The sequence below is a fragment of the Lithobates pipiens genome, unplaced genomic scaffold (assembly GCF_037356315.1).
Source record: "Lithobates pipiens isolate NorthernLeopardFrog02 unplaced genomic scaffold, aLitPip1_a1.2 Scaffold_27, whole genome shotgun sequence".
NCBI lineage: Eukaryota > Metazoa > Chordata > Amphibia > Anura > Ranidae > Lithobates > Lithobates pipiens.
Window position 1 is genome coordinate 9,410,850 of NW_027507788.1, and position 27,500 is coordinate 9,438,349.

At 47.3% G+C, this 27,500-nt stretch overlaps 1 protein-coding gene across 1 annotated transcript in view; it reads right to left on the bottom strand.

Annotated features, from left to right (window-relative positions):
- ARHGAP33 (Rho GTPase activating protein 33) overlaps window positions 1-27,500 on the bottom strand; it is a gene marked incomplete at its 5' end in the record, with an annotated part of 52,504 nt that overhangs the window by 13,374 nt on the left and 11,630 nt on the right. The window contains 8 exon segments of the mRNA XM_077456386.1: window positions 861-1,038; window positions 9,427-9,557; window positions 10,392-10,499; window positions 14,090-14,172; window positions 17,079-17,223; window positions 19,217-19,319; window positions 21,108-21,257; window positions 21,364-21,420. Of these exon segments, the coding sequence (XP_077312512.1) occupies window positions 861-1,038; window positions 9,427-9,557; window positions 10,392-10,499; window positions 14,090-14,172; window positions 17,079-17,223; window positions 19,217-19,319; window positions 21,108-21,257; window positions 21,364-21,420 (955 nt within the window).

Below are 27,500 nucleotides of genomic sequence, written 5' to 3' on the forward strand. Positions count from 1 at the left end.
GATTCAAAAATTCAAAGATTCAAAGATTCAAAGATTCAAAGATTCAAAGATTCAAAGATTCAAAAATTCAAAGATTCAAAAATTCAAAGGTTCAAAGATTCAAAAATTCAAAGGTTCAAAGATTCAAAAATTCAAAGATTCAAAAATTCAAAAATTCAAAGATTCAAAAATTCAAAAATTCAAAGATTCAAAAATTCAAAGATTCAAAAATTCAAAGATTCAAAGATTCAAAGATTCAAAGATTCAAAGATTCAAAGATTCAAAGATTCAAAAATTCAAAGATTCAAAAATTCAAAAATTCAAAGATTCAAAGATTCAAAAATTCTAAGGTTCAAAGGTTCAAAGGTCCAAAGATTCGAAAAATCCGAAAAGGAGAACTAATATTAACTATTACTAACTACTGGCTGTTAGTGGACATAATACGAATTTATCCAAAGTTATGATGGAAATAACGAATGCAACATCTAAAAGAATGGAACGTAATGAATAATAATAAAAAAAAAAAGTTTTCATTATTATTTATTATTATTAATTTGTACGTTCCATTCGTTTAGATGCAGCATGCGTTATTTCGGATAGTCCGTAACTTCGGATAAATTAATTTTCTCTACGTTCACCAACAGCCACATTTTTGAAAGGTAATTCCAATACCTATAATTTAATTGTTAGTCATTACTTAGAATTTCGTGTTTTAGAATTTTCGGCTGCTCGAATTTCCGAATCTCAAAATTTACGAAAAAGTCGTCAAAAGAGTGCGTTAATTTGAATATTTCCAAATCAACGAATTTGTAGAATTTCGTCTAGAAAAACTAATTCGGAAGGAAACGAATTGCACACGTCTACATCCTTCCTGTGGGCACCTTTCATCGCTGCTCTCCAGCGCCCTCTCCTGCTTGTTGGGTGAGGTTTTCTCAGCCCCCAGCTTCTCTGCTGCCTCCCTTTGGCTCTGGCTGCGTGCCTGCGCCTCCTGCAGGCTGACGAGACGTCCGGATGGGCATCCTCCCAGCAGGGATCGGGGCCTGATAGGACCACAGCGACCTGCAAAGACACACACACACACACAAGGACCAACGTTAAGGACTGGTCATGGCGACTGTATCAAAGGAGTTTCTAAAGCCAGGACATTAAATATCCAAGAAAGCCACGCTCTGTATCATGGCTTTGAATAAACTTTATTGTTCAGTGGTATACGCGCCCTGGCAGACATCTTAAACTGACGCGTTTCACTCTAAATATAGCTTGAAACGCGTCAGTTGGAGGCACCTCGTTGGGTGTACGTGCGATACTGAAAAAATAAAGTTTTGTTCAAAGCCCAAACACATGAAGTGCAGCACTACTTTGCATGATGGTTGAAAGCAATTGCGAAAAGGATGAGCCCCCATAGTTGGCCTTAACCCAGTCCAGCCAAAGGGGACCAGAAGTGGGGTAGACCCTTATCCAAGGCTGGCTGTAGAAATAGATTAGCATGACAGACTTGATGCACAGTGCACACATAATTTGGGAAAAAAAAAGCACAATAAACATTCAGCTCAACCAACCAAGTCTCTTGATTTTTTTTTTTTAACCCCCCCCCCCCCCATAATAGTGGTGGGGGGCAGGGGGGGTACCCTGCCTTTGTGGCCAAGGCAACTTAGGCCATAATACTTTTGCTGATTAAAATCTTTTTCCTATTCAAGAGCCATCGAGTGTCCCACACAGTGAACAGGTCTGTTTGGTTGCCACTGATGGGAAGGTAAGGCTTTCTTTAAAGGGCATGCTCCTCGGTATGTTTGGCATTAGGCCTCACCATACAGGTTTCCTAGGCCTTCATTTTGTGACTTTGTTGCAGTGTTTCTTACCCCGGAAATCCTACCAGTAACAGAGCTACTTGTTTCAGATTGATGATGCTAACTCAATGCTTCACAATTGTCATCCTTCCTGGCAGGCTGACGTAAGTTGTACATGTTCATTTGCAGCCTTCTCTCCTCTGCAGCCTTCTAAAAACACACAGATCAAAGGGTTTTTCTTTTTTCCTCAGTTCCAGGAGGCAGCACAGAAAAGAGAGCTGAGCAGGGGTGGCCCATCCATTAAGGACACCACCCCCCCCCCCCCCCGTCCATTGCCACCTCCCCTATCCATGTGTCCGGCCCCTTTCAGGACAATCAGCGCATTAATTCCAACTGGGAGGGGCTGTTTTTTTTTGTTTTTTTTAAGCACCAATTAGAGCCAGAGGCTCCAATAGGCTTCAAGTGTAGGCTCGGGTCGCAGAGAGTGCGCGCTCTCAGCCCACCCGGGTGTGTTACAACAGCGAATTAACATTTAATCAAGGTGATTACCGCTCCAGGTGGCATCGCTTGTGTTCACACCGTCCTAGTAGTAGGAGATGAAGGGTGCCGGCTCAGCAAAGCCAAATGGCAGAAAATGGAAAAAGGACGGCCGCACTCCAAAATAACGCCTTTATTGAATAAAGCTTAATCCATACTTCAGAGACACAGGTCCAGAGGATAACTGGCGCGTTTCGCACTGTTAAGGGAGCTTAATCAAAGCTTGGCTAGGATTAAGCGTCTTTAACGGTGCGAAACGCGTCTGTTAGCTGAAGTTGCGCGATTTCAAAGTGGCAGGGCCCTGGTTCACACCGATGCGGCTTGGAACTTGCGCTACTTCGGCGCGATTTCAAAGCCGCAGATCAGTGCGATTCGGACCTCTGATTTCATTGGGCCTTGCAACTTCATTTAACAGATGTCAATGCAAGTCACAACGGAAACGCAAATAAAGGTATCGGTTTTATTATTGGAGCATTTGCACAAGTAGAAGTAGTGAAGTACGTGTGTAAATGTTGAGCATCGGCATCAATGCCAACACCGGTATCGGTGCAACGCTAGTTGTAAGCCTCCTAAATGAAGGTATTGACAAAGCATTCCTTTCTACAGTGTGCACTTGCCTCAATACAAAGCACTGATTGTCATTTTTCTCTACTATCTCCTTCCTCTGCTATTTCCATTGGTCACTTCTAACAGATTAGATCAACACCAGACAATCTAAAGGGGACAGCCTCCCCAGCACACAGCCTGTGACTGACAGCTTCAGCTGGCCATGTTTCCCTATGTGACTCTGTAGAGGGGGCAGAGGGTTGTCCTTTCCCTCCACTCAGTTCTCAGATTATACTCAGCTCACCTCTCTGTGCAGTGCAGTTTTAGACATCAGACCCCTGCCCCCCCCCCCCGCCTCCTGGAGCTGAGAAAAAGCCTTTGATCTGGGCGTTTTAGAAGGCTGCAGAGCAGAGAGGGCAGCAGATAAACAGGTACAACCTACATTTGTTTAATCTCTGTGTATCATCGGAGGCCGGTCACTTCAATGGGTAGTTTACAACCACTTTAAGAAAACTTTATACTGAGCTGGGAAAACAACATCTAGCAGACAAGAGCAGACGCAGCCAATACAAGGGGTGGGCAGGAGGGGAGGCTTCACTGGGCACTGTGGTATTATGTAAGGTGGGGGGGGCACCACAAGGAGATTGAGGGAAGGGGATTTGTGTTGGAAGGAGGAAATTGGGGGGGGGGGGCAGAAGGCGAGAAAGGTTCTAGGAGAGGAAATTTGGGGAGGAGTGCTAGGAGTGGTGATTTGGGGGGATTTTGGGTATGGATGGGGGGGGGAACAGGACTTGTGCTGGGAGGGGGAATTTGTGATAGAAAATGATATTGTGCTAGGATTTTTTTTGGGGGGGGATATGTGCCATTAGGGATGATTGGGGGGTATTTGTGCTTGAGGGGAACTTGGGGGGGGGGGGGGTTGTGCTAGAATAGGAAATAGGGGGACTGGAATTTTGTGCTCAGAGAGGACATTTGAAGGGTAGAAGATTTGTGCTAAGAGGGGGGAATTTGTTTTGAAGGGGGGGATTTGTGCTTCGGGGCTTATGGGGGGGGGGGGAGAGGCTATTAGCTGGGGGGGGGAAGTGCATACAGATTAGTGCTCCGTTTTTATGGGGTGGAGGATTCTTGCTGACACAATGTGCATTCATCTTGGGGGGGGGGGGAGCAGCAATTTGGGCTCTAGATGACCTTGTCCTGGCACTGGACACATCAATATACTAAGTCATGTCATCCAGTCATGTCCTATGTATACAATGTAACTATACTACAGTGATACATCGGATTGCGAGTAACGCGGTTAACGAGCGTTTCGCAATACGAGCTGTTATTTTTTTTTTTTTAATCCTGACCCGGTTTGAGAGCGTTGTCTCGCAAAACTAGTAGGATTCAAGCCTCTGTGGTGTGCAGTACCGCATTTGGCCAGAGGTTCGGGGACGCTGGTGAGACTCCGAGCCACTCAGAAACACTCAGTTTCTGAGTGCATCCAAACGGTTTTCGAGTGTCTCTGGCGCCCCCCGCACACCTCTGGTCACATGCAGTACTGCATACAATAGAAGTCACTGTGGAACTAATTATCTGAGTTTCCATTGACTTCTATGGGGAAACTCGCTTTGATATACAAGTGTCTTGGAAAAGAAGCATTCTTCTGGAATGAATTATGCGCGTTATCCAAACTACTGCTATATACTACATATATATATATATATATATATATATACTGATCTATCTCTATCTTGGCTGACCATCCCATAACCTTTTTTTTTCAATGAAGTTATTATGAAGCAAGCTTGCAAAAGCAAATCCATTGTCCCTTTTCTTTCTCCATACTCCACCTCACTCAGCTTTATTTATAAACTGCAGTAATCCGTTCACACTCCAGTAACCCGGCTATTCAGCAATGACAAAGGACTTGTGCAAAGTCACTGAAGAAGGAGCGGCATGGCGAGTTTGGTCTGTTCCAGCATCGCAGAAAGGAGGACAAAAAAAAACGGAGACCGTTGCAAGGCGACACCTAGCTGTACTCAAATACCGTGCAGGGGATGACATATACACTGTGCATAGCTCTGTGCTAGACGAAAGAGAGGAGGAGGATACCGTACCTTTAATCTGCACTGGAGGTGGGGGAAATATGAAACATTTCTATACCAGGATAGAAGATTTAATTACAAACATTTGCTTAAAACATTCATATATATTTAAAAGAAAGATATGTTTAGGACACCCCTTTTTCTTAAAATGGGGGGGGGGGGGATAAGTTCCTTCACAGCGGTCATGCTTTTAGCTGTCCTTTGATAGCTGAGCTTGCCTCATACAAGAAACGAAAATGTAATGGGCGGTTGGTTGGCTTGCAGTGCTGGAAGGAGGTGTGCTAGGTAAGTTGCCTTGCACTATCAAAAAATACTTTATGACTGGTAGTACTTAATCAGAAGCATGCATTAGAATTCTAAATCAATAGTCAACTTTTCAGTCTTAATAATGAGCTTTTATCCAACTCTCCTGAAGGCCTCTGCTCTACTGGAGGACTCTGCTCCTTCCTCTATAGCTCTCCTCTCCTGAAATACTCTGTACTGCTGGAAGACTCTGTTCCTTCTTTTATCTAATGCCCCGTACACACGAGCGGACTTTTTAACATCCAAACTCCGACGGACTGAGTCCGTCAGACTATTCGATCGTGTGTGGGCTGCAACGGACTTTTGATTCGCCAAAGTCTGACGGACTTTAGAAATGAAGCATGCTTCAAATTTTCCCGACGGAACTCCGCCGGACCCGGTCCCCTTCGAAAAATCCGCTCGTGTGTATGCTACTCCGACGGACTAAAACCGACGCTAGGGCAGCTATTGGCTACTGGCTATGAACTTCCTTATTCGAATCCAGTCGTACGTCATCACGTTCGACTCCGTCGGAGTTTGGTGTGATGGTGTGTGTCCAAGTCCTTTGGGTCGAAAAGTCCGCCAGAACTCCGTCGGAACTCCGGCGGAACTCCTTTGGAGGTCTGTCGGACATAAGTCCTCTCGTGTGTACGCAGCATAACTCTCCTCTTCTAAAATACCCTGCTCCTCCCTCTCCTCCCCCTCTCGGGAGGACCCTGCTCCTCCGTCTCTCGGGAGGACCCTGCTCCTACATCTCTCGGGAAGACCCTGCTTCTACGTCTCTCGGGAAGACCCTGCTCCTACGTCTCTCGGGAAGACCCTGCTCCTACGTCTCTCGGGAGGACCCTGCTCCTACGTCTCTCGGGAGGACCCTGCTCCTACGTCTCTCGGGAAGACCCTGCTCCTACGTCTCTCGGGAGGACCCTGCTCCTATGTCTCTCGGGAGGACCCTGCTCCTACGTCTCTCGGGAGGACCCTGCTCCTACGTCTCTCGGGAAGACCCTGCTCCTACGTCTCTCGGGAGGAACCTGCTCCTACATCTCTCGGGAGGAACCTGCTCCTACATCTCTCGGGAGGAACCTGCTCCTCCGTCTCTCGGGAGGACCCTGCTCCTCCATCTTTCGGGAAGACCCTGCTCCTACATCTCTCGGGAAGACCCTGCTCCTACGTCTCTCGGGAGGACCCTGCTCCTACGTCTCTCGGGAGGACCCTGCTCCTACGTCTCTCGGGAGGAACCTGCTCCTACATCTCTCGGGAGGAACCTGCTCCTACATCTCTCGGGAGGAACCTGCTCCTCCGTCTCTCGGGAGGACCCTGCTCCTCCATCTTTCGGGAAGACCCTGCTCCTACATCTCTCGGGAAGACCCTGCTCCTACGTCTCTCGGGAAGACCCTGCTCCTACGTCTCTCGGGAAGACCCTGCTCCTACGTCTCTCGGGAAGACCCTGCTCCTACGTCTCTCGGGAGGACCCTGCTCCTACGTCTCTCGGGAGGACCCTGCTCCTACGTCTCTCGGGAAGACCCTGCTCCTACGTCTCTCGGGAAGACCCTGCTCCTACGTCTCTCGGGAGGACTCTGCTCCTACGTCTCTCGGGAAGACCCTGCTCCTACATCTCTCGGGAGGACCCTGCTCCTACATCTCTTGGGAAGACCCTGCTCCTACATCTCTCGGGAAGACCCTGCTCCTACGTCTCTCGGGAAGACCCTGCTCCTACATCTCTCGGGAGGAACCTGCTCCTCCGTCTCTCGGGAGGACCCTGCTCCTACATCTCTCGGGAAGACCCTGCTCCTACGTCTCTCGGGAAGACCCTGCTCCTACGTCTCTCGGGAGGACCCTGCTCCTACGTCTCTCGGGAGGACCCTGCTCCTACGTCTCTCGGGAGGACCCTGCTCCTACGTCTCTCGGGAGGACCCTGCTCCTACGTCTCTCGGGAGGACCCTGCTCCTACGTCTCTCGGGAGGACCCTGCTCCTACGTCTCTCGGGAGGACCCTGCTCCTACGTCTCTCGGGAGGACTCTGCTCCTACATCTCTCGGGAAGACCCTGCTCCTACATCTCTCGGGAAGACCCTGCTCATACATCTCTCGGGAGGACCCTGCTCATACATCTCTCGGGAGGACCCTGCTCCTACGTCTCTCCGGAGGACCCTGCTCCTACATCTCTCGGGAGGACCCTGCACCTACATCTCTCAGGAGGACCCTGCTCCTACATCTCTCAGGAGGACCCTGCTCCTACATCTCTCAGGAGGACCCTGCTCCTTCCTCTAACTCTCCTCTCCTGAAATATCCTGCTTCGCTGTATCTGTGCAGAAAACCAATTTTGGTTACAGCTATCCTTTTTAAAACACCTCCATTATGACAAACACAAAGTGAAGGACCGACACGTTGTTGAGAGGTTTATTCGGGACTTTGATCATTTTGAGATCAAACGTCTTTCTGCACAATTCATCCATACAATAAAATATGGCAGGGGGGGGGTTTACTGGACCCATGTAAGAAATGGGATGCATACTAAGAAAACACAGCAGGATGTTTACTCAACAAAAGTTCAGAATAAATAAAGACAAGAAAAAAAGTAAAACATTGGCAACAAGTAAATTTCAACTGAGAGAAGTCATCACAAGTTATTCTGTTCCATTCCGATATCCATTCATTTGGCTGTCCAACGTATATTCAGAGGTATACAATGTAAAGTAGGGCATTCTGTGTGAAACAATGACAGTAGAGTGGAGTGGAGAACATTCCAAAGTTGTCCAAGCCATCAAACCATGTTTGGTCGATCTGACCACCTTAAAATATCCTTGCTAGAAAAAAGAACTCTGGTCAAATGGGCATTTCCATTTAGGTGACGGAGGAAGACGCTGGTGCTAATTTTATTTTTTTATTTTTAGAGGGAAACAACTGAGATCTGGTGACCATTTCTAACATGTCTGTCTCCCAAAAACAATTATTCGAGAGGAAAAAAAAATGCCAAATTGAAAAACATTTTGTCCTTTACTAGTACTTTTAAGGATCATGCTTTTGCAAGCTATCCAACTTTCATCCCTTTATTACACTTGCAATCGCTTAGATCCCAACATTCACCATATCCTATTATAGCAATTCAATTGCATCACTTGGGAAAATTGTATTGTATGGGGCTTCTGCTGCTTCCTGTAGACGTAATTCTGTATGATCACTTAAAAAATAAAAAAAATAAAAAAGAAAGCGTTTAAGCCACCAAATCCCAAAACGTTTATGGGTGAGAACAGCCCAAATTTCTTGCTAGTACCGACGAGCTGTCAATGAATTCAACTGAAAAAAACATGGATATAATAGTAGGCGGTGCCACTAGATGTCAGCCTGGAGCGAAGCCTCTGGTATGTGGACATTTTCTTCATTTGGAATTTGGGAGGCACAAGTCCTCTTCTTCGCTTGGTACCATGCTTCAGGTAATGTTAGCAGGCGGAGCCTCACGGACGCACAGGATCCTCTGCGTAAACCAGATCCTTTCGCTGATAGAAGAGGGCAAGAAAAAGAAACAAAATATAGACAACTGTGGGGATTTTTTTTTTTTTTTACAAGGCTTTCTGGTCATCTTCAAGCTCCAAAGAATTAGGATGAGGCATGTGGCTGCGCAAGAAGAAGAGAAGCCACGCTGGGATACATGGCAAGGGCCAGCATTTAGGAAAGGGTAAAAGCAGAAGACAAGACAGCAGAGTTCAGGTGCAAGAGAAAAATAAAAAGGAGCCTTCAGTTCATCCATGGCAGATAACCAAAAGTTGGTCAAAGATAAGCAAGCGCTATCCAATGGAGGAAAAAGAAGGAACTGCCCTGGATAATGCAAGTATATCATTACTTTTTTATTTTGGACTAATACTGCCAAACAACAATCCATTTGGAGACGAGTGGGGGTTGAGTCGCACCCATTGCGGTTCCCAATGTTTACAGCCGTCAAAGTGAGCAAGAGAGGTGGAAAGCCTAAAGCATTTGCAGCAGCAAGAAAAATATTGTGCTTGCTTTACTTTTTGAAGCCGCGTCAAGCATTTATAGTTAAAAAATATTCAGTCAAGTATTAAGCCAAAGTTCTAGTGAAGCTACATCACAGTGAATACACAGCCAGCTGGTAAGCTTCAGAGACATAGCAACTGGAGAGAAGACACATGCTGGAAAGGAAAAAAATAGGCAGTAGGAGAGGTTATAATGCTCCAAGAAGATTTTTTTTTCTTACCTATGGAGGTGAAGGTGTCACTAAAGAGAGTCTCGACATTGATCAGGAGAAATTCCACCAGGACAGACTGAACTCGCACTTCCCGAAACGCATCTGCTCCAGGTGTGCCAGCTGTCTCCATATCCCGAGATCTGCAGAGTATATATAAATGAAAACATATGTTCATTATTGTATCTTTTTCATGATATTTAGATTTTTCAAGAATGAAAGGGCGGCACACCTATCTGCTACTGCTAGGCATTGCAATCAGCATCACTGCTAATTAACAGAGAGAATAAATTATGAAGAGCTCACCTTTTTCGTATAAAGATTTCAGAAGTTCAAATAAGACCCTATGCCCCCCCAACCCCCCCCCCCCCCCCACAGTCCCTGCTGTATTTGCCTCCATGGGTGATGTGCAGTCAATGCCAGCGCAGCCAGTGTAGAGGTCCAGGGATTTAAAATCCCCACTCTTTTCCCTCATCGTCCTGCAGGGCTTCCAGGATGGATCAGAGTGCTTCTGATTTCTCAGAGTCAGCGCTGACCAATCAGAAGTGCTCTCTTCTGTCCCATAAGCCCTAGAACAGTGATGGCGAACCTTGGCACCCCAGATGTTTTGGAACTACATTTCCCATGATGCTCAAATACACTGCAGAGTGCATGAGAATCATGGGAAATGTAGTTCCAAAACATCTGGGGTGCCAAGGTTCGCCATTACTGCCCTAGAGAATAAAGAGGAAAATTGTGAATCCCTACATCAGCTGCGTGGGCACTGAGTGAGCATTATCAATGGGAGGCAAGTACAACACAAACTCGGGGGGGGGGGGGGGGGCAGGGTTGGGAGCATCTTGGCGGTGTTACTTTGCAATTTAATTATTTCTGAAAAGGCAACCATCCAAAGACTTTGCAATGAGATAGGAAGAGTAAGGCACAAGTGTAAAAAACATCGGTAGAGTTAATATGCAAGATCAATATCTTGGACTCACCGTAACAAATTTGGGGCCCAAATAATAGCCAAGTTCCGGGCGTGCATCCCTGTGTGGTCACTATGCACGCTGAGTCGGAAAAGGTGCCTCATCAGGTATTCCAGTGTTCTGAAGGGGGAGGAGGTAAGAGGTTATTGGTCAACGTTACTCCCCTGTAAAGCTACTAAGGCTGATTTTTTGGCACCTTGGGACAGCTTAAAGAGAACCAGTCACAGCTGGGCTTATGCAACAATACAATGATTCGGGTAATATTACTTATAAAATGTATGCGATTAACTCTTCAGTTTGGGTAAGGGAATGAAAGGCTTTCATGCTATCCCACTAGTTGCTATCCTGTAAACCAGTGGTCACCAACCCTGTCCTCAGGGCCCACCAACAGGCCAGTTTTGCAAGATAACTGAAATACATGACAGGTGATATCATTTGCTACTCAATGATTGCAGTATTCTAGTCTGCATCTCCCCAAGGTAATACATAAAACCTGGCCTGTTAGTGGGCCCTGATGACAGGGTTGATGACCACTGCTGTAAACTATAGGGCTTAGAACACTGTCTCCCAGCTCCTGAGTGTGCAGTGTATGTAGACAGTTGACAGTAGCAACGGTCGGTCTTTAGCTGATCTTTCAACTCCCAATTTTGAAAACTGCCTGGGTGACACTACCAAAAAAGGTATTGGGTGGCGTTTTTACCAGATTGATTGGCAAAGTAATCCCACCCAGCAATGTACCTATGCATTGAATGACACCTGAATGCAGCACTCACTGATTACAAAATGTTCTGACAATACATTTGGGCACGGTAAAGGGGGTCCCCTATCCCTCCCTAAGGCCAGAGAACCAACAGAGAAGTTGGTACCTCTAGTGGCAAAAGGGTTTGTGGAACTGGCAGTGAATTCAACAGCCTTAAAGTGTTACTAAACCCAGGGCCCTGTATTCACAATATCTGGTCTCCCACAGTACACAGAACGTGGAAATGCAATTATTTTAGTAAATCTAAACTGCTAAGTAACTTTTCTCATCAGCGGTTAGAGCGGTCTGTGTTAACAGACTACAAGACCCCTGACCCTCTGTCTGGACAGTGCCGATTGGCCCTGTACTGATCACATGCACCCTCCCAAAAAAAAAAAAAAAACTAGCAATAAACACCAAACTGAGCATGTGCAGCCTTAGACTCTGAGATCAGGAAATTATTAGGAGTCAGTGGAAGGGAGGATCAGAGAAGACAGGAACAAACACGATGCAGAGAATAAACCTCTCCACAGTGACTATAACAGGCATGTTTTATGCATATGCAGACTGGACTGATTTTACTGTTGTGGGTTTAGTAACAAGTGAATACTTATTGGATGGGATATATACATAGTTATCAAGTCACTTCCTGGGTGATTTAGTTATATACAATTGTTACTGGAATGTCACCGCCGCGTATGCCCGGGTTCCATTAGACCATATGGGCTGATGGTTTGAAATATAAAGTATGTTGGTAAGGACATTCCTTCTGCCATTTTTATATCTATTTCTAAGATATTGCATGAAAAAAAAAAAAAGGTGGCGCAATTCATACAACAGTCTTTAATATTGGGATATGGTATCTAAATAAGGACAGAAAAGGGAACAGTATCTTTTGAGATTGAGTGGTAAAGGAATATTAATACACCCAATAACATGCTCTGTACACACCCCTCACTGCAAGTGGCACAAAGTTGTATTGGACATGCAGTCCCCTAAATGTGCGTCAATCATTGCCATACAAAATCTCTTCTTTGGTGCTCCCATCCGTCATCTCCCATGAAAAGGGTAGGAGGAGACAGAAGCGGTCACCTGACAGCAACTTTTAATTGATCTTTTGACGTATTTATAATTTTTTTTTTTATTGCTGCAAGTCAGGATGATCAAGGAGGTGAAAGTGGAGCGCCTGGGTTGAAACAGCATTGCACGTATTTCAAATCCCCCTTTAAAAGATATTAGGTCATATCTGTGGGTTGATGTACAGGTGTCTTGTTACAATTCTTATTAAATATTTTTTTTTAACCCTTCAATGTACTGTTTCTATAACTCCCCTTCGGGAGGATTGGATTCCCACCTCCCAAGACTCAGATCGAGGCGTGGTTCAGTTTTTTTCACTATATAATGCGATGACCGTTCCGAGACTACGTCAGTTTGTGACGAAACGCACGTAGGGAGGTTGACGTGCTGACGTCATCACGCTGTACTCAGCGGACAGGTGTTCGCAAGCGAGGCTACGTCAGTTTGTGACGAAACGCACGTAGGGAGGTTGACGTGCTGACGTCATCACGCTGTACTCAGCGGACAGGTGTTCGCAAGCGAGACTACGTCAGTTTGTGACGAAACGCACGTAGGGAGGTTGACGTGCTGACGTCATCACGCTGTACTCAGCGGACAGGTGTTCTTTTGATCATTATAACACTTCTGTAAGTGCAATTTTAATAGTTTTAAAATAAACCTTTGGTACGTTTTACGCTATGGAGAGTCTTCTTGCTTCTCTGGGTAACGCCTGACCCATCCCCCTGGTGGTTTGATGCTCGAGTCTCCCCGGTCGTTTGGTGCAAAGTTTTTTTTATTGCTGCAAGTCAGGATGATCAAGGAGGTGAAAGTGGAGCGCCTGGGTTGAAACAGCATTGCACGTATTTAAAATCCCCCCTTTAAAAGATATTAGGTCATATCTGTGGGTTGATGTACAGGTGTCTTGTTACAATTCTTATTAAATATTTTTTTTTAACCCTTCAATGTACTGTTTCTATAACTCCCCTTCGGGAGGATTGGATTCCCACCTCCCAAGACTCAGATCGAGGCGTGGTTCAGTTTTTTTCACTATATAATGCGATGACTGTTCCGAGACTACGTCAGTTTGTGACGAAACGCACGTAGTGAGGTTGATGTGCCGACGTCATCACGCTGTACTCAGCGGACAGGTGTTCGCAAGCGAGACTACGTCAGTTTGTGACGAAACGCACGTAGGGAGGTTGACGTGCCGACGTCATCACGCTGTACTCAGCGGACAGGTGTTCTTTTGATTATTATAACACTTCTGTAAGTGCAATTTTAATCGTTTTAAATAAACCTTTGGTACGTTTTATGCTATGGAGAGTCTTCTTGCTTCTCTGGGTAACGCCTGACCCATCCCCCTGGTGGGTTGATGCTCGAGTCTCCCCGGTCGTTTGGTGCAAAGTTCCAGTTGCCCTTCCTGTGGACATTCAACATCTCCCCGGATAGAGGCCCTGGCTGGGTATATTAGCCGCAAGCTCACTAAAGCTTTTCTTTTGGTAAGTGCGCATTCTATGTGGTGGAGGTGCGCTGTCTGAGAGGCATATATCACAAGAGTCTACACCGATGCGTTTTTTTATGGACTGTTTAGCAATTTTCATAACTTTACACACGTTTCTGTGTGCTGTAGTTCACATATATTCACTGTTTGGATTTGTTTATTTTTTATTTTTGTGTTATTTTATTTGCTTTTATTTCTATAGTGCTGCTACATTGAATTTCTTATCTGTACATGTGTGTATCTCACAGTTTTAGCAGCCGCTTTATTTTAGTTTTTTTTTTTTTTTTTTTTTTTCGCGCAGTAATCTCCATTTTTCTATTGATGTACAGTTGACCTTGGACCATAAAAATGAATGATTAGTATGACTCCGCCCCTTACTGGCTCCTTTACGCATGCAATAATACTTTTGCTCACCTATAATGTGGGGGTGGGAGTTGCTGGATTAAATCATGAACACGAATCAGCTTCTCCTCCTCTGCGGTGGCCGACATGGCTTCCTGAAGGGGATTTAAAATTGGAAATGGTTTGAATGAAACCTCTTCTTCCAGCTCATACAGGCTCTTGAATTATCCAACAGGAAGCACATGGCTATTGTTTCATGCTATGTGGGGAACTGCAGACACTATGGGGCCGATTTACTAAAACTGGAGCGTACAAAACCCGGTGCAGCTTTGCATGGTAGCCAATCAGCATCTAGTTTTTTTTTTTTTTGGTTTTCTCAAAGCTTTATTGAACAAGTGGAAGTTTGAAGCGGATTGCACCAGATTTTGCACTCTCCAGTTTTGGTAAATAACCCCCCAGGAAGGCTGTGCTTGTAGGAATATTCTGCAGATTGCTGTATATAAAACTAGAACTTCTCATAGAAGGAGAAGAGATTTCAACATTTCTTATTGAACACAACAGATACTTCTAGAACCTTCGCAGCACCAAGGGAGCCATCCACAGACAAGGAATGACACGGAAACAATTATTTCTTATGACAGAGTCTGGAAATGAAATGTTTCCAATTGTAACAAATTGTAACACAATATGTCTTTCCAGCACGATACAAAGTTCTGTGTTTTGAAAACATTGTTTCACCTCCACATTGTCCCTCTATTACCCCATGTGCAACAAGCCAGGCTTTGCTGGAAGACATAAATGACATCCGTGACCACCCTTCCCTGTGCCGAGTTCCCGGGTCTGTACACCCGCTGTGCCCATTATGAGGGGTTCCCACCATCCCTGTACTGAATTCCCGGGTCTGTACACCCGCTGTGCCCATTATGAGGGGTTCCCACCATCCCTGTGGTTAGTTCCTGGGTCTGTACACCCGCTGTGCCCATTATGAGGGGTTCCCACCATCCCTGTGCTGAGTTCCCGGGTCTGTACACCCGCTGTGCCCATTATGAGGGGTTTCCACCATCCCTGTGCTGAGTTCCCGGGTCTGTACACCCGCAGTGCCCATTATGAGGGGTTCCCACCAACACTGTGCTAAGTTCCCGGGTCTGTACACCGGCTGTGCCCATTATGAGGGGTTCCCACCATCCCTGTACTGAATTCCCGGGTCTGTACACCCGCTGTGCCCATTATGAGGGGTTCCCACCATCCCTGTGGTTAGTTCCTGGGTCTGTACACCCGCTGTGCCCATTATGAGGGGTTCCCACCATCACTGTGCTGAGTTCCTGGGTCTGTACACCCACTGTGCCCATTATGAGGGGTTCCCACCATCCCTGTGCTGAGTTCCTGGGTCTGTACACCCGCTGTGTCCATTATGAGGGGTTCTCACCATCCCTGTACTGAGTTCCCGGGTCTGTACACCCGCTGTGCCCATTATGAGGGGTTCCCACCATCCCTGTACTGAATTCCCGGGTCTGTACACCGGCTGTGCCCATTATGAGGGGTTCCCACCATCCCTGTACTGAATTCCCGGGTCTGTACACCCGCTGTGCCCATTATGAGGGGTTCCCACCATCCCTGTGGTTAGTTCCTGGGTCTGTACACCCGCTGTGCCCATTATGAGGGGTTCCCACCATCCCTGTGCTGAGTTCCCGGGTCTGTACACCCGCTGTGCCCATTATGAGGGGTTTCCACCATCCCTGTGCTGAGTTCCCGGGTCTGTACACCCGCAGTGCCCATTATGAGGGGTTCCCACCAACACTGTGCTAAGTTCCCGGGTCTGTACACCGGCTGTGCCCATTATGAGGGGTTCCCACCATCCCTGTACTGAATTCCCGGGTCTGTACACCCGCTGTGCCCATTATGAGGGGTTCCCACCATCCCTGTGGTTAGTTCCTGGGTCTGTACACCCGCTGTGCCCATTATGAGGGGTTCCCACCATCACTGTGCTGAGTTCCTGGGTCTGTACACCCACTGTGCCCATTATGAGGGGTTCCCACCATCCCTGTGCTGAGTTCCTGGGTCTGTACACCCGCTGTGTCCATTATGAGGGGTTCTCACCATCCCTGTACTGAGTTCCCGGGTCTGTACACCCGCTGTGCCCATTATGAGGGGTTCCCACCATCCCTGTACTGAATTCCCGGGTCTGTACACCGGCTGTGCCCATTATGAGGGGTTCCCACCATCCCTGTACTGAATTCCCGGGTCTGTACACCCGCTGTGCCCATTATGAGGGGTTCCCACCATCCCTGTGGTTAGTTCCTGGGTCTGTACACCCGCTGTGCCCATTATGAGGGGTTCCCACCATCCCTGTGGTTAGTTCCTGGGTCTGTACACCCGCTGTGCCCATTATGAGGGGTTCCCACCATTACTGTGCTGAGTTCCCGGGTCTGTACACCTGCTGTGCCCATTATGAGGGTTCCCACCATCCCTGTGCTGAGTTCCCGGGTCTGTACACCCGCTGTGCCCATTATGAGGGGTTCCCACCATCCCTGTGCTGAGTTCCTGGGTCTGTACACCCGCTGTGCCCATTATGAGGGGTTCCCACCATTACTGTGCTGAGTTCCCGGGTCTGTACACCTGCTGTGCCCATTATGAGGGTTCCCACCATCCCTGTGCTGAGTTCCCGGGTCTGTACACCCGCTGTGCCCATTATGAGGGGTTCCCACCATCCCTGTGCTGAGTTCCTGGGTCTGTACTCCCGCTGTGCCCATTATGAGCGGTTCCCACCATCCCTGTTGGACTTTCTTATTTATTTTCTATAATAGAGAATGTAACAGGAGGAGTGTTAAATATTGGATAACAATTAAAGCCCCATACACACTATCAGATTTTCTGATGATTTTTTCCTTCAGATTTACCAAAACCATATAATATGAGGTCAAACCTTAGGAGTTTCAATTTGCATGCAATCAGGCAGGCCCTTCTACTACATGGTTTTGGTAAAGCTGAAGAGAAAAATCAGCAGAAAATCTGATAGTGTGTATGGGGCTTTAGGCTATTATTACTTTAGTCCTCCACTCACAGTAAAGGGGTGATACAGGCGATAGGTGAGTAGGGGGTTGGGCAGCTCCCGGAAGTAAAGTTTGCACAGAGAACTGACGCAATGTACATCCTGGAGATAAGTGTCCCGGGAGAGATCGGGGATCCGCTCGCTGTCAAACTCATGTCTGCAAATAGAGAAAAACAAGAAGAGAGTCTCTCAGGGGTCACATAACAGACACAACACAACAAATCCCGACTACCAACCGAATATACAATGTGCTGAGAAAGAAGGATCTCCTTCTAGAATGTTCAGGTAACTCACCACCGCTGGAATCACAGCTCTGGATATTTAGAGCTAGACGGAGGAAGGAGAGGAGTCCTCCAGCAGAGCAGAGTATTTCAGGAGAGGAGAGTTATAGAGGAAGGAGAAGAGTCATCCAGCAGTGCAGAGTATTTCAGGAGAGGAGAGTTATAGAGGAAGGAGAAGAGTCATCCAGCAGTGCAGAGTATTTCAGGAGAGGAGAGTTATAGAGGAATGAGCAGAGCCCTCCTGCAGAGCAGAGTATTTCAGGAGAGGAGAGTTATAGAGGAAGAAGCAGAATCCTCCACCAGAGCAGAGTATTTCAGGAGAGGAGAGTTATAGAGGAAGAAGCAGAATCCTCCACCAGAGCAGAGTATTTCAGGAGAGGAGAGTTATAGAGGAAGAAGCAGAATCCTCCACCAGAGCAGAGTATTTCAGGAGAGGAGAGTTATAGATGAAGGAGAAGAGTCCTCCAGCAGAGCAGAGTATTTCAGGAGAGGAGAGTTATAGAGGAAGAAGCAGAATCCTCCACCAGAGCAGAGTATTTCAGGAGAGGAGAGTTATAGAGGAAGGAGCAGAGTCCTCCACCAGAGCAGAGTATTTCAGGAGAGGAGAGTTAGAGGAAGGAGAAGAGTCCTCCAGCAGAGCAGCAGTGTTTCAGGAGAGGAGAGTTATACAGGAAGAAGCAGAATCCTCCACCAGAGCAGAGCATTTCAGGAGAGGAGAGTTATAGAGGAAGGAGAAGAGTCCTCCAGCAGAGCAGAGTATTTCAGGAGAGGAGAGTTATAGAGGAAGGAGCAGAGTCCTCCAGCAGAGCAGAGTATTTCAGGAGAGGAACATTATAGAGGAAGGAGTGGAGTCATCCAGCAGTGCAGAGTATTTGAGGAGAGGAGAGTTATAGAGGAAGGAGCAGAGTCCTCCACCAGAGCAGAGTATTTCAGGAGAGGAGAGTTATAGAGGAAGAAGAGGAGGAGTCCCCCAGCAGAGCAGAGTATTTCAGGAGAGGAGCGTTAGAGAGGAAGGAGCAGAGTCCTCCAGTAGTGCAGAGTATATCAGGAGAGGAGAGTCCTCCAGCAGAGCAGAGTATTTCAGTAGAGGAGAGTTATAGAGGAAGAAGCAGAGTCCTCCACCAGAGCAGAGTATATCAGGGGAGGAGAGTTAGATGGAAGGAAGGAGCAGAGTCCTCCAGCAGTGCAGAGTATTTCAGCAAAGGAGCGTTATAGAGGAAGGAGCAGAGTCCTCCAGGAGAGGAGAGTTATAGAGAAAGGAGCAGAGTCCTCCAGTAGTGCAAGTATTTCAGGAGAGGAGAGTCCTCCAGCAGAAGAGAGTATTTCAGGAGAGTTATAGAGAAAGGAGCAGAGTCCTCCAGTAGTGTGAGTATTTCAGGAGAGGAGAGTCCTCCAGCAGAACAGAGTATTTCAGGAGAGGAGAGTTAAAGAGGAAGGAGCAGAGTCCTCCAGCAGAGCAGAATATTTCAGGAGAGAGATACTCATCACCATTACTAGAGGAACCATCTCTTGTGATGAGTTCCGCTCTCTGGAAATAGAAATCTAGGACACGTTGGTAGTGAAGTTCTTCTTTCGTCTTATTTTTATCTTCCTCAGAAAACTGAGGACTAATCCTCTTCATCTCCTTAATCCAGATGTCTCAGAACGGAACATCTGGATGAGTACTCTAATGCTCCTCTCAGCTGCGTAGAAGGCGGTAGGAAGAATATGGTGACTACAGAGCCCATCCATCCACCTGGAGACCCTGAACACCCGGCGGCACAAAGCACGGCGTGCCTCGCACCTCATTGTTGGAATGACATCATAATGGTGACAGGAGAACACGGGTCTGGCTAGGATATAGAATGAAGGAATGAAGCTTCTACTGACCTGAGTTTCTGGATGTTGGAGGAGACCCCAGACAGGCGGTATATGCCGTCCACTATCCCGAACTTCTCTATGAACGTGGTGCAGGAGACGAGGACTCGGGGCACTGAGAGACAAGAGAAAAGAAGAGGTTAGAGGGTATGAAAAGTTAATCCGAGCCTGACTGACGTGAGCGAGGAAGCTGATTTTCTGGTCTGAAGCTTCACTAATTGTCAGAAGGAAAACGAATGACATTTCAAGGACATGTCCACCGGAAAGCAACATTTCAGTGTAGTCCAAACTCCAATACATGAGAGCTTCTTATATGTCTTGAGATTTTCTAAGGGTGAGAGTTCTGCACCAACTGCAGGGAAATCTCGCCATGGTGGGAGGGGCAGAGACACAAACTACTGGAGGAAATCTGACCACTGTGGGAGGGGCAGAGACACAAACTACTGGAGGAAATCTGACCACTGTGGGAGGGGCAGAGACATAAACTACTGGAGGAAATCTGACCACTGTGGGAGGGGCAGAGACACAAACTACTGGAGGGAATCTCGCCATTGTGGGAGGGGCAGAGACACAAACTCCTGGAAGAAAATCTGATCACTGTGGGAGGGGCTGAGACATAAATTACTAGTGGAAATCATAGCATTCTGGGGGCAGAGACACAATCTACTGGGGAAAATCTCATTATTATGGGAGGGGCAGACACAAACTATTGGGGGGGGGGAAATCTCGCCATTGTGGGAGGAGCAGAGACACAAATTACTGTAAGGAAATCTCACCATTGTGGGAGAGGCAGAGACACAAACTCCAATGGGGAAATATCGCCATTGTGGGAGGGGCAGAGACACAAACTACTGGAGGGAAATCTGATCACTGTGGGAGGGGCTGAGACATAAATTACTAGTGGAAATCATAGCATTCTGGGGGCAGAGACACAATCTACTGGGGAAAATCTCATTATTATGGGAGGGGCAGAGATACAAACAACTGGGGGGGGGGGGGGGGGGGGGAATCTCACCATTGTAGGAGGGCCAGAGGCACAAACTCCAATGGGGAAATCTCACCATGGTGGGCGGGGCAGAGACACAAACTACTGGAGGGAAATCTCGCCATTGTGGGAGGGGCAAAAACACAAATTACTGCAGGAAATCTCACCAATGTGGGAGGGGCAGAGACACAAACTACTGTGGGAAATCTCACCAATGTGGGAGGGGCAGAGACACAAACTACTGTGGGAAATCTCACCATTGTGGGAGGGGCAGAGACACAAACTAATGCGGGAAATATCACTATTGTGGGAGGGGGCATAGATAAACTACTAAAGGAAATCTCAATATTGTGGGAGGGGCAGAGACACAAACTACTGTGGGAAATCTCACTAATGTGGGAGGGGCAGAGACACAAACTACTGGGGAGAAATCTCACCATTGTGGGAGGGGCACAGACACAAACTACTGGGGAGAAATCTCGCTATTGTGGGAGTGGCAGACACAAAAACTACTGGAGGGAAATCTCACCATTGTGTAAAGGGCAAAAACACAAATTACTGTGGGAAATCTCACCATTGTGGGAGGGGCAGAGACACAAACTACTGCAGGAAATATCACTATTGTGGGAGGGGCAGAGACACAAACTAATGCGGGATATATCACTATTGTGGGAGGGGCATAGATACAAACTACTAAAGGAAATCTCACCATTGTGGGAGGGGCAGAGACACAAACTAATGCGGGATATATCACTATTGTGGGAGGGGCATAGATACAAACTACTAAAGGAAATCTCACCATTGTGGGAGGGGCACAGACACAAACTACTGCAGGGAAATCTCATTGTGGGAGGGCAGAGACACAAACTCCTTTTTGTTTTTCTTTTTAGCAGGTTGGGGGGGGGGGTTTAGCCTCACCTTCCTCTCCGGAGTCCAGCAGGTGTTCGCCCAGGTCGGTCCCGAAGACCCTCTCCCGCAGGATCCCCCTCTGGCGCAGGCGTTGCTTGCTGGGCCTGGACGCCATGAAGCTTCGCAGTAGTCCGGCCAGTTTCCCGTGCCGCCGACAGACTGTGGAGAAGTGGAGGTACAGTGAGGCTGGGGGCACTCCGCCAAGGCGGGGGAGGTGGTCAGACAGACTGGTGTATGAGATGTCACATGGAGCAGAAAGTCTCACCTGGTCTGGGGGAGTTGGAGCCATGCGGCGATGAGATGGCCAACTTTACATCACCCTCTGTGAACAGACAGACAGGTAACAAGAGGTACGAGACGGCATAGCCAAGCCCAACACAGACAGCACAGCGGCCAGCCTGCAAGAAGAGACTGCTACGTACACTGAGCGTTGGGGGGGGGGGGGATGGGGCGAGATCACCCACACAAGAGACTGCAGACTGTCCATATAGAGAGGCTTATTCAATAACACAAGGAGCAATGTGTAAAGCGTTGTAGCCATTATTGACCATCCACTTTTTTTTTTTTTTTTTGGACTGAGGTGCCGTTCTTGGCCGTGTTCACAAATGCGTGACACAGATCAGCCTCTGCTGCAGCCTCTTAACTTACAAAAAAAGTTACATTGTACAGTCTGATCACTGGGGGGGAGGAGATGGGATTGAGGAAATGCTTCTTGTGTTTGCATTCTGTGCATGCGCGTTACAGTGCTACATTGAGGAAGGAGGAGACTGCAGAAATGCTTCCTCCTGCCTGCGGCAGACTGATGACATCATCCCAGCCCAGGCGAAGTCTCCAGCCTGGAGCGGATTTGCATAATGAAAGTCGTGCTTCTTTGAAAACGTAGCTGTAATTGGTCAGGAATTGTTGGTGATGTGTAAGATTATGAAAACCTTGATTATTTTTTTTTAACCCCTTAAAGGCCAAACAATGGTTAATGTCTTTAGCGGTATAAAAAAAAAAAAAGTGTTAAAAGCAAATCAAGCTCGTGAATGAAATGACGTCCTTATGATTTTATAAATTGAGGTTAGCGTGGAGAGGAGAGAGCCTCAGCGTTACAAAATGATACATACGATCGAATATTAAATTGGCCAACATGACCGACCGCCATTGGGGTACGACGCTCTTACACATGCTCATTGCTCCTACCGGCATTTTTTTATTGAATAAGCCCCAATAGCGTTCACAAGAAGGTTAACCCAAGAGGGGGTGGGGGACATCAGGACAGGAAATACTGAACTCTCATTGGCTGCCCATAGGCATGGGCGGGGACTTCGATAGACTTAAGTCCACCACGCACGTTGCAACCTGACTGTACAATTGCTGCGCGGCCAGCTTTGAATTTTACCAAAACGATATAAATACGCACATGGGCGTGGAACCCGTGGCTCTCCAGCTGTTGCGGAACTACAAGTCCCATCATGCCTTTGCCCTTGGGGGGGGGGGGGGGGGTCAGGCTTGTAACTGCCAGCCTTGCAAAGCCTCAGTTCCTCAACAGCTGGAGGGCCACAGGTTGAGCACCCATGTGAGGACCTACCTAATCTATCCAATCAATTTGTATCCAATCAGACAGACTCTTGCACCACATACAGTGGGGGGGGGGGGGAACAATGATTGGCTCCCCTGCAGATTGTGGGGCACTATTCTTCCCACCGACACCAATGATGGGGCACTATTCCTCCCCCTGGTACCAATGATGGGGATCTATTCCACCAACTGACACCAATGATGGGGCACCATTCCCCCTACTGACACCATCAATGGGGCACTATTCCTCCCACTAACACCAATGATAGGGCACTATTCCTCCAACTAACACCAATGATAGGGCACTATTCCTCCCACTAACACCAATGATAGGGCACTATTCCTCCCACTGACACCAATGATGGGGCACTATTCCTCCCCCTGGTACCAAGGATTGGGCACTATTCCTCCCCCTGGTACCAATGATGGGGCACTATTCCACCCACTGACACCAATGATGGGGCACTATTCCTCCCCCTGGTACCAAGGATTGGGCACTATTCCTCCCCCTGGTACCAAGGATTGGGCACTATTCCACCCACTGACACCAATGATGGGGCACTATTCCTCCCACTGACACCAATGATGGGGCACTATTCCTCCCCCTGGTACCAATGATGGGGCACCATTCCCCCTACTGACACCATCAATGGGGCACTATTCCTCCCACTAACACCAATGATGGGGCACTATTCCTCCCACTGACACCAATGATGGGGCACTATTCCTCCCACTGACACCAATGATGGGGCACTTTTCCTCCCCCTGACACCAATGATGGGGCACTATTCCTCCCCCTGGTACCAATGATGGGGATCTATTCCACCAACTGACACCAATGATGGGGCACGGTTCCCCCTACAGACACCATCAATGGGGCACTATTCCACCAACTGACACCAATGATGGGGCACTATTACACCAACTGACACCAATAATATCAGACAGACTCTTGCACCACATACAGTGGGTGGGAAACAATGATTGGCTCCCCTGCAGATTGTGTAAGTTCGCCTACTTACAAAGAAATGAAGGGTCTATCATGTTTATCATAGGAGTATTTTATATGATAGAGACAGAATATCAACCAAAAATTCTGAAAAAAAATAAAAAAGTTACATAAAACAAATGCTACAAAGTTGCAGTTCAGTGAGTAAAATAAGTATTTGATCTCCAAGCCAAACATGACTTATACCGCGTACACGCGATCGGAATTTTGGTTGGAAAAAAAGCTCCGATGGTTTTCCCCGACTGGGATTTCGCTCAAGCTGTCTTGCCTACACACGATCACACCAAAATTCCGACCGTCAAAAACGCGGCGACGTACAACACGTACGAGGGGGGACTAGAAAAAAAAAAAAGGAAGTTCAATAGCCAATAGCTTCAGTCTCGTGGCTGAACCTGAGCATGCGTGAGTTTTTACGCGTCGGAATCGCATACACGCGCATGCATGTATGAATCTGTTCCCTCTTCTTTTTATACATGTATTTATTTTGTAAATGAAAAAAATTGGATATAAAATAAAGTATTAAAGCGGGAGTCCGCCGGGACTCCGCGTTTTTTTTTTTTTTTTAAAAGCCAGCAGCTACAAATACTGCAGCTGCTGACTTTTAAAATAGTGACACTTACCCGCCCAGCGCGCCCGCGATGTCGGCACCCGAAGCCGATCTCTCGATCGTCTCTCGGGTGCTGCCGCCGCCATCTTGGGTATGGGAATCAGGAAGTGGAGCCTTTCGGCTTCATTTCCCGGGTTCCCTACTGCGCATGCGCGAGTCGCGCTGCGCAATAAGGATGGTCCCCGCTGCCTCTGGGATCTGTGTGTTTCCCAGCAGGCAGCGGGGGACTTTCGGAAAGGGGCGTAATCTACGCCCCTTTCCGCAGAGAACTATCCCGGAAGTGGGTGCAGATACCTGTACTGTACAGGTACCTGCACCCCCCTCCCCCCTGAAAGGTGGCAATTGTGGCGCCGGAGGGGGGGGAGGGTTCCGATGAGCGGAAGGTCCACTTTAGGGTGGACCTCCGCTTTAAAAAATAAAATAAAAAGAAGGAATTGCATACACGCGATCGGAATTTCCGATAGAAACGTTTTTTTCCCCGTCTGGAAAAATTGAGAACATGCTCTCGATCTTTTTTGCTGGCGGAAAATTCGGCAAGCAAAATTCCTACGCACGGTCGCATTTTCCGACGAAAAAGCTCTCATCGGTCTTTTGCTGCCCCGAAATTTCCGACCGATTAGTAGTGAAACCCACGTTGGCAAGCGCAGAGTTCAGGACGTTTCTTGTAGGTGGTGACCAACCAGGTTGGCACACATCTCAGGAGGGGGGATTTCGGTCCGCTCTTCTCTACAGATCTTCTCCAAATCCTTAAAGCTTCTTGGCTTTCTCTTTGCAACGCGAAAGTTTCAGCACCCTCCATACATTTTCTATAGGATTAAGGTCTGGAGACCGGCTAGGCCGCCCCATGGCCTTAACCACTTAAGCCCCCGGACCATTTGGCTGGCCAAAGACCAGAGGACTTTTTGCGAATTCGGCGCCGCGACGCTTTAACTGACAATTGTGCGGTCGTGCGACGTGGCTCCCGAACAAAATTGACGTCCCTTCCTCCCCACAAATAGAGCTTTCTTTTGGTGGTATTTGATCACCCCTGCAGTTTTTATTTTTTGCGCTATAAACAAAAATAGAGCGACAATTTTGAAAACAAAAAACGCATTTTTTTTTTTTGCAATAAAAAATATCCCTAAAAAATATATAAAAAAAACACATTTTTTTCGTCAGTTTAAGCCGATACGTATTATTCTACATATTTTTGGTAAAAAAAAAAAATAATAATAATAATAAAAAAAAAAAATCGCAATAAGCGTTTGATTAGTTTGCGCAAAAGTTATCGTGTCTACAAAATAGGGGATAGTTTATGGCATTTTTATAAATTTTTTGTAATATTAGTAATGGCAGCGATCAACGATTTTTATCATGACTGCGACATTATGGCGGACACATCGGACCATTTTGACACATTTTTGGGACCATTGGCATTTATACAGCAATCAGTGCTATACAAATGCACCGATTACTGTGTAAAGGTCACTGGCATGGAAGGGGTTAAACACTAGGGGGAGGTCAAGGTGTTAAGTGTGTCCTAGGGAGTGATTCTAACTGTAGGGGGCTGTGTGTGACACAACACTGATCACCGCTCCCGATTACTCCAAAATCCAAAAATGAGATGTGTGCAAACCTGGTCACCAACTACCAGGAGGATCAAATACGTATTTTACTCACTGAACTGCAACTTAATTTATAGCATTTGTATGGTGTGTGTGTGTTTTCTGGATTTTCGGTTGATATTCTGTCTCCATCATATAAAATCCACCTCTGATAACAATGATAGGCCCCTCATTTCTTTGTAAGCGGGAAAACTCGCACAGCCTGCAGGGGATCAAATCATTATTTCCCCCACTGTAGTTGTTGGTAGATCTAAAGAATATTGTACAATCAGATTGTAAGGTGTCTGGTGAGACTTAAAGTTGACTGTAAAATGATATATATATTTTATTATATATCAGGAAGATGTATGTCTATAGCAGTGGTCTCCAAACTATGGCCCGGGGGCCGGATGTGGCCCTTTGCTTGCTTTTATCTGGCCCTTGGGGCACTATTCCACAAAATATGACACCAATGATGGGGCACCATTCCCCCTCTACTGACACCATCAATGGGGCACTATTCCACCAACCGACACCATCAATGGGGCACTATTCCACCAACCGACACCATCAATGGGGCACTATTCCACCAACCGACACCATCAATGGGGCACTATTCCACCAACCGACACCATCAATGGGGCACTATTCCACCAACCGACACCATCAATGGGGCACTATTCCTCCAACCGACACCATCAATGGGGCACTATTCCTCCAACCGACACCATCAATGGGGCACTACTCTTCCCACCGACACCAGTGATGGGGCACTATTCTTCCCACCGACACCAATGATGGGGCACTATTCCTCCCCCTGGTACCAATGATGGGGATCTATTCCACCAACTGACACCAATGATGGGGCACCATTCCCCCTACTGATACCATCAATGGGGCACCATTCCTCCCACTAACACCAATGATGGGGCACTATTCCACCAACTGACACCAATGATGGGGCACTATTCCTCCCCCTGGTACCAATGATGGGGCGCTATTCCTCCCCCTGGTACCAATGATGGGGCTCTATTCCACCAACTGACACCAATGATGGGGCACCATTCCCCCTACAGACACCATCAATGGGGCACTATTCCACCAACTGATACCAATGATGGGGCACTATTACACCAACTGACACCAATAATGGGCAATATTCCACCAACTGGAACCAATGACGGGGCACTATTCTTCCATTGATACCAATGATGGAGCACAATTCCTCCCACTGACACCGATGGTGGGGCACGATTTCTCCCACTGACCCCAAGGATGGGGCACTACTTTTCCCACTGACACCGATCATGGGGCACTATTCCTTCCACTGACACCAATGATGGGGCACCATTCCTCCTACTCACACCAATGATGGGGCACCATTCCTCCTACTGGCACCATCAATGCAGCACTTTTACTTATACTGACACCATCAATGGGGCACCATTTCTCCCATTAAAACCAATGATGGGGCACTGATGTTGAGGCATGTTCTACTCCCGCTGGCCACAGTCCGGATCCCCTAAAGCAGGGGTGCTCAACCTGTGGCTCTCCAGCTGTTGCAGAACTACAAGTCCCATGAGGTATAGCAAGACTCCGACAGCCACAAGCATGACCCCCAGAGTCAGAGGCATGATGGG